We start from the raw sequence: 8,331 nt of genomic DNA on the forward strand, positions 1-8,331 counted from the left end.
AATTCTAGAAGAACACTTTTTTTTTTCGAAAGTAAAATTTCAACATTTCGAAATAATGGCGTAAAATATTTTATCATGACCCCGAAAAACATTAAATTTTAAAAAAATAATGAAAAAAAAAAACAATGAAAAAACACAAAACAAAAAAAAAGTTTAAAAATTTAACAAAACATAAATTAAGATATATAATAAAAACAAAACACAAAATAAAAATATAAAACTTAAAAAAAAAAAATCAATCATAAAAATGTAAAAAAAAAAAATTAATGGTAAAAATTAAAAACTTAAAAAAAATTATAAATTATAAACAAATAAATAGTGAAAATAAAAAGTAAAAAAATAAAAATTATCTTGTAAGCCATCAAAAAATTGGCAAAAGAAAAAAAAATACGGAAAAGAAAAAAAAAACATTTAAAATAAACTAAAAATTTTTTCTCCGTAAATGCTAATTCTATTAAAGAAAAATAAAAATATATACAAAGAGGTTAGAACCTTTGAGGAGGCCGCGGCCATTCCTCTACCAAAAACTCAGAGACCTTACAGTTCAGGCTTAATGCCGAATTTACAAAACATACTACAAAATTTTTGGTTCGGGCACTGACATACTGAAAAAGATTGCCCAGACTGAGTTCATCATGCCCTACATTGACCACAAAAACTGAGAAGCAACTATCATAGCCATTTCTAAAACAAAAAACTGAGACTGGAATGACATTGGCCACTCTCTATAACCAGAGTATGGACCAGACAGAGACATCTATCCTCAGAATTGACGACACATACCCAAAATCGCTTAGACCACCCGGCAGAGAGGGAACAGTTCTAATATGCATGCTTTGATGAATCTGGCATTTCCTCTTCTGCCTGGCTGGAAGAAGCGACCCAGGTCACAAACCCACTGTCGTCATAAACAGGTTCGCCACCATCAGGAGTGGTCACCAAATTTAAAACATCGCTTGCCCACTGATTCGGGCCGCAAGGCACAATATCACTTTGAGCCAGATCCACAGGTTGTTGTGGCACCTCCGAGACATGGCCAACCTCTTGCTGGTTATCTGCCTGGAACACCATCCCTGTCAGGTCCCCGAGAAGCACACTGTCTCCCTGAGATTGAGAGGGGGTAGTTGTAGCCGAGCTGACCTGGTTACTGTCTTCCTCCGTGAGAACGATAGTAATGCTTGCTGTCAAAACAGGCCTATTAAGCCGGCTTTGGAAAGTGAATCTAGCGGTCTGGAATGAACTATTCGGAATGGGCCTGGCTTGTTCCAGAGGCGGAGAAGAAGGGGATGCAGAGGCAATAGGGATAACATTCTGAGGAACAGGGCGAGAAGGTTGGCCTCTATTCCCTGTATGACTACCTCTGCGAGGAACATCGTGGCGTCGAGGCATCCTCCGAAGCACAAATTGACAAGTAGAGAGATTGAAACAGAGTAAATCTATTACCTCAGGAACGCAAACAGCTTCGAGGAATTTACAAATCCACGCTAACAGCCAGATTCGGAACACTAGACAGAGGTTCTGAGGCAGCTCTGCCGCGCTCTGAATCGCTCCAGTGACTAAAACAGGCGTGATGAACTGATCCATGACAATATACCAAATTCTCTGCCGATCATGCATGCCTACATTAATGCCGGACTGGAGAACCAACATTCGAGACTGCCCGGAATTGAATTCAGTTACGCTTAAGCCCTGTTGCCCACCTGCTACGCGTACCCTGCAAACGTTCCACCTGCCGTCTGCCAGGCCAGCTGCCTGTGTTATGCGGCTTGTCATTAATGTGACTTGATACCACCCGCATCCGGGTGTGTATTTTCCTTCTGAGATTTATCCCAATTAACAATTTCCTGGAATTTTGCAAGTTGGTCCTCGGTGGCTATACTGGTTATAGACCCTTCGAAATAACCTACCTCAGCCTCCACTCCAAGATTGGCAAGAAAGTCAGCAAGTTTATTTCCTTCTCTTCTGGTATGTTTGAATGAGATCGCTTGATGTTTAGAAAGCCAACTGTTTATCAGCTCCAGCCTCTGGGCCATTCTCCAGCTGTTGCTGACTTTGTGAATGGGAGATCCATGCATGAGATTTATGATCATTCGAATTATAATTTGCGAATCCCCTTCTATGATGATTGGAAACAATCTCCTTTCATGAACCATTTTGAGACCTCTCCATAGCCCCTCCAATTCTGCTGAGTTATTAGTATCCCAACCTTTCGAGCCCAGATAAATGCATTGAGGATTGCCATTGTGATCCCTTACGACTCCTCCATACCCTGCTTTCCCTGGATTTCCTTTTGATGTGCCATCAAAGTTGAGCTGGAACATGTTGATGGGAGGCGGTAACCATTGACTTGATTCTTTTACCTGCATTGTGGGATTCTTTTTGATTATTGTCTGTTGCTTTATCTGGATTCTCCAATTGTCCCATACTATTTTCTCCTGTGGTAAAGTGGGGAGGTCTTCTGCGTACCATTCTTTGATCGATAGAGACTCCATGATGTTCTGCTGAAATTTGGTCCAGATTTGCTCTAAAGGCATAATTTGATCCTTAAAAACTCTTCTATTTCGCTCTTTCCAGATGTTCCACATTAGTAAGCCCGGTATAATTTGCCACATAGCGTTAAGAAGATTACTTTGAAATGGCTTTTGACTCCAGTTGTGAATGGTTGCTTTGAGATCTCCTTGCACTCTACCATCTTTTTGGCAGTGGAAGGCGACCTTTTCCCAAAGTTTTCTTCCCATTTGACATGTCTGCATAAGATGTATGGCTGTTTCCTCCTCTTGCTTACATAAAAGACATATGGATGGGCCCAAGAAGCTTCTTTTCCGAAGATTATCCCAAGTCAGAATTCTATTGTGACATAAGAGCCATAAAAAGGTTGAAACATTTGGCCAATTGTGAGTGTCCCAGATTTTATCCCATAAAGTGTCTTTGTTTATCTGATCTTGGACTATTATCTTATATGCCTCCTTTGTTGTGAATGTTCCTTTCTCCTCATAGCCCCATCTTAGAATGTATGAATCTTCTGAAATGGTGATTTGCCTCTTTTGTAATTCTTTATTGAGAGCCTGCTGAATTTGTTCAGAGCTATTTATTAATATCTGGTTTGCCTTTTTCCATTGCCTGTGTCCTTGAGATGTAGAGGAGCTCCAGAATTGATTTACCTTGGCTAACTGACTGATCTCCTGCTCTGATATTGGCTGATTTTGAAGTATGTCTTTTAGTTTGGGTAATTGCTGCCAGGAGTCTTCCCAAAACCGTGCTGTGGATCCACTTTTGACTTCCCAGAAACTGTGCTTTTGAATGAGACTTCTATGTTGTATAGCTGCATTCCAAATTGCCGATCCCATACTGACTTCCGTCATTCGTATTCTTTCTTCCATAGGACAATTGCTTGCATATTTAGCTGTCCAAAGAGAGGCCCACGGAGTATTGGGATAGGCTAGCCATCTCCACCAGATTTTTGCGCCCATTGCTTTATTACTGTGCTCAGGATCTCTTAGCCCAATACCCCCTGCTTTCTTAGGAATACAAACTTTATCCCATTTGACTAGAGCCCATTTCCTATTGTGTCCTGAGCTTCCCCATAAAAAATTACGCTGGAGATTCTTGATTTCTTTAAGAACCCATTTAGGAGCAGCAAGGATGGAAAAGAGATACAAGGGCATGGAATTTAGGACAACCTTTATAAGAACAAGTCTGCTAGCCATGTTGAGGGCTCGGTGAGTCCAGAGGAAGAGCCGAGCTTCCAATTTTTCCAGCAGCTGCTTCCAAGAGGAATGTTTGAGAGCGGAGGCCATTAAAGGAGCACCCAAGTATTTGGAGGGCAGGGAGGCAGTAGTGAATCCAAGAATGCGGCCAATAGCTTTTTGGGTGGAAACAGGGGTGTTAAAGAAAAAGATCTGGGATTTGACTCGATTTATGAGAGCTCCGGAAGCATCAGAGAAAATTGATAGAATTGATTTGAGAATGCGTGCTTCTTGCACCGATGGATGACCATAGAGCATATTATCATCAACAAATTGCTGATGGGTGAAGGAGGGTGAATTGTTAAAGGAAAGGCCTTTTAGAAGCAGAGCACGCCTGGCCGAGGTGATACTTCTGCCCAGACCTTCAGCCATTATAACAAAAAGAAAGGGGGATAAGGGGTCTCCTTGCCTTATACCTCTAGAGGGGCGATAAGTGGCCGAGGGGATTCCATTGATTAAAACAGAGAAAAAAGCTGAAGACAATAGATTAAAAACCCATCTAACCCATGATGGAGCAAACCCAAAGGCAGTGAGAATTTTTTGAATATATACCCAACTGATACTATCAAAAGCTTTGGACAAATCTAATTTAAGCAGCATACCTGGCTTTTTGGTTTGCTTTAAGGAATGGATTATCTCATGAGTTAGTATAATCCCATCCGTTATTTGCCTGCCTTCTACATACCCAGACTGCTCAGGCGAGATAATCAGAGGAAGCAGCGGCTTTAATCTATTTGCTATAACTTTTGATGTAATTTTGTAGATGATATTGCACAATGCGATCGGTCTATACTTGTCAGGAGTGTTAGAATCTTCCCCTTTTGGAATTAAGGCGATGAATGTGGCATTTAACCCTGGATACATCCATCGAAGTGCCCTGGATTCCTCCACTAGTTGCCATACCTCATCTTTTATAAGGTCCCAAAACTTATGAAAAAAGTTTGAGGTAAAACCATCTGGACCCGGCGCTTTTCCCTCCTTTAAGTGATGGACCGCTTCTTCAACTTCCTGTAGATTGACGGGTTTGAGGAGAAGACTATTATGTTCCTCTGTTATTAACTTAGGGATGTCCTTTAGGAGCCTATTGATGGCCGACATTCTGTCTATATTGGGTTCCTGGTGTACTTTCTTAAAATAGCTGAGAAATTCCTCTTCAATGCCTTCCTGAGTTTCAATTTTGTCCCCCTGTTCATTTTTGATGTGAGTAATACAATTGTTCATTCTGCGCTGGACCGTGGTTTTATGAAAAAAATTTGTGTTCTTTTCTCCATCTTTTAACCATCTAATCCGTGATTTCTGTCTCCATAATGTTTCCTCCTGTTTGTCCCTCTCTAAAATTTGAGATTCAATGAATTGCTCCTGCTTGGATAATTCCTCCGTTCGACCTTCAGTTATAATGCTTTGCTGAATCCTCTTCATTTCTAAGTTGAGCGTGGCTTGAGCTTTAAAAATGTTACCAAAAGTATTATGATTCCAGCGCTTGATTACTCCTTTAAGATGCTTGAGTTTTTGCTGAAACTTGGACATTCTGGTGCCTCCAGTAGGGTTGAAGTTAAGCCAAGTTGAACTAACTAATTTCTCGAAGTCCGGATGCTTTAGCCAAAATTCTTCAAATCGAAAGGGTCGCTTGAGGTTGTTACCAGGTCTGTTCCATTGAAGTTCAATGGGCCAGTGATCAGATCCAGAGATAGGCAGAATTGATGCTGTAAATTCCCCTCCTAAATGAGTTGCATTGTCAGAGATAAGAAATCTATCAAGTCGTGATGCAATTTGCTGCAGTCCTTCTCTCTTGTTGCTCCAGGTGAAGAGGCCATTACTTGTGGGAACATCCACCAACCAATTAGTGTGAATGAAATTTTTTAAGAGGTTACCATCATTATTTACTCTGCTTCTACCGCCCTTTTTTTCCTCCATGCTTGCTGTCATGTTGAAATCACCTCCAGAAATCCAAAGTGGGTATGGCCTTTCTGAGCTGAGATCTGACAATGTGTTCAGGATTTGAGCTTTTTGAGCATTGTCCTGAGGAAAATAAACATTAGTTATGAATCCATAGGTGTTAGTTCCTATGAGATGAAATGTTGCCTGAATGAAGCTTTTATTAGCTTGTATGTCATTTAATTGAATAACTCGCGCATCCCAGAGAATTGCAAGTCCTCCTGAGGCTCCCTGTGCATCAACAACTATTACTAGCCCTCCCGGCCAGACTTTCGCTGCTATTTTTTCCAAGATTATTGAGCTGCATTTCGTTTCCTGCAGAAAGAGAATACTTGGTTTTTCTAGCATAAGCATATTTTTTAATAATCTGCTTTTCCTTGGGCCATTTAGCCCTCTTATGTTCCATGATATCAGCTTCATTGAGAAGGATGGGGATCAGTATTAAAGTATTTTGTCAGTTTGGCATACCTCCCTGACTCCACTAATACCTCTCCTATCTTGATGGTTCTCTCAAGCTTTGTTTTTCTGCCTCTTTTCTTGTTATCCTTTGTGATGAACTTGCCATCCCATGGACTTCCTGTCTGGACACCTAGCGAGTATTTCTTCTGTGCTCTGTTTAACACTTCAACTAGGTTATCCACCTGCCTGTCTGGTATTTTTTCAAAATTCCTTGTTTTGCAGGCTTGTTCCAAGCCTAGAATATCCAGATCCCCTATATCTAAAGATTCCGGATCTTCTTCCATTATTTGAGGTTCTTGAGAGGATTCCTCTTGTTCCTTTGATGATTTGTTGTTGGGCTCAGTGTATTCCACTTCCATTCCTTGAGATTGCCAGGATACAGATTTTGCTTGCGATTGCGGGGTTGATTGCTTATGAGTCATATCTCCTGTTTGCATTGAAGTTTCTCCTAGCTGATCTTTATTGGATTCCTTGTTCTCCTGCACTTCCTTTTCCAGATCTTGCATATCAGCCTTGGCTAGGGTCTCAAAACGATTACTCGTTGTTGGTACTGGCTTGTTAACCGGATTTGCCTTGGGATTGCCTGATGTTTTCCTATTCCCTCTCCTTCGGTTTGTAACCCTAGTGAAACCATCTGATGTTTGATTATCTGAGCTTTCTTGGGAAGAGGGTTTCTTATTTAGTGGACAGTCTCTGTAGAGATGCCCTATATTATGGCATTTCCTACATCTAAATGGGACATGCTCGTAATCTATAACTTGAATCCATTCAGAATCTTCATGAAAGAAACTTACCGTGTCTGGCAGAGCTTGCTTGAGGTCCATATAAACACATATTCGAGCATAAGACGTGTATCTGCATGATTTTGTTTCCTCTGCGATCTTGACAAACTCACCAAGAGCGTCCCCAATCTCCTGAAGGGATTTTTCTTCCCAGTATTCCCATGGCAACGAATATAACCTTATCCACACTGGAGCATAGCTCAGATCTTCCTTATCTGGATTGAATCTTTCCACCCACGCTTTGAGATATAATCCTGCAGAGTTGAAAAAATAGGGTCCCCCATCCAAAATCCTATTGCGATCTTCCAAGCAGTTGAAGACTGCCGTAAAAAACCCCTTTGCTCCAAGATGCAGAGTAATGTCTCCTTTTGGATGCCATTTAGCACTAATCCAACTTCTCAGCGCTTTCTCCGTCGGCCATATTCCTATGAATTTGCCAATCAGCGCGTGATCTCTCATGTACTGTATCCTTGCATTGATGCGATGACTTGGGAACTCCACTCTTGGCCTGTCCGTTGCTACTGGCTTGCATGTGGATGAGCTTGCTCTGTTTCTGTCTTCCTGATCTATGTCCTTGCCCTTCAGCTTGCTGCGATCCGTATCACCTCCGCTCTGTTCGTTATCCCTTTCCTTTTCTTCCATTGACGGCAACCGACTGTCCTTATCGGGGGGGGCTCCTGGCCCTCCCCCTGAGGGGAGTGCATTTTACTCCTTATCGATGGCCGTTCTCTTCTGACCACCCGTCCGTCTGCTTCTCACCTGCTGTACTATGCTTGGCAGGTCTGCCGTTGCAGAAGTTGCAGAAACCCTAGGTTGGGTTGCAGAGGCCGTTCCCGCTCCCGTTGTATACGTCTTCATTCATCGTCTAAAATAAACTAAAAATTAAGTAGGTAAAAATAGAAAAATAAAAAAAAAAATTAAGAAAAAACAAAAAAAATTAAAAACAAACTAGATTAAAAAAAAGAAGAAAATTAACAAAAATAAAAAATAAAAAAAGTTAAAAAAAAATTATCTCACAAATCAAAAAAGAATTTGGAAAAAAAAATAAATTTAAATATATATATATAAAATTAAGTAAGTAAAAACAGAGAAATTAAAAAAAAACATTAGCAAAAATAGGGAAAAAAAAGAAAAAGAAATTAAAAACAAACTAGTTTAAAAAAAAAAATAGAAAATTAACGAAAAGAAATTAAAAAACTAGTGAAATTAATATTAAAAAAATACAAAAATAAATTCAAATTATAAAAAAAAAAAAAAACAAAAAAATGCATATTTTTTATTAAAAAAAAAAAAATCTAATTATTTTTTATTAAATCTACAATTTTTATTTAAAAAAAAGAAAAAAAAAATTAAATTTAAATTTTATTTTAAACAATCTTTTTCTTTAAACATTTTTTTTTAATTTAAAA

At 39.7% G+C, this 8,331-nt stretch overlaps 1 protein-coding gene across 1 annotated transcript; it reads right to left on the bottom strand.

Annotated features, from left to right (window-relative positions):
• Positions 1-1,772: 1,772 nt before the first annotated feature.
• LOC149193551 (uncharacterized) lies at positions 1,773-7,564 on the bottom strand. The gene is made up of 2 exons (XM_089407352.1): positions 6,170-7,564; positions 1,773-5,996 (listed from the first exon to the last, which is right to left on the bottom strand). Exons 1-2 carry the CDS (start codon positions 7,562-7,564, stop codon positions 1,773-1,775), a joined length of 5,619 nt encoding a protein of 1,872 aa, XP_089263478.1.
• Positions 7,565-8,331: the final 767 nt, after the last annotated feature.

Source organism: Pinus tabuliformis, chromosome 2_2, assembly GCF_031772625.1.
Source record: "Pinus tabuliformis cultivar Carrire ecotype Pingquan chromosome 2_2, CPIR1, whole genome shotgun sequence".
Lineage (NCBI taxonomy): Eukaryota > Viridiplantae > Streptophyta > Pinopsida > Pinales > Pinaceae > Pinus > Pinus tabuliformis.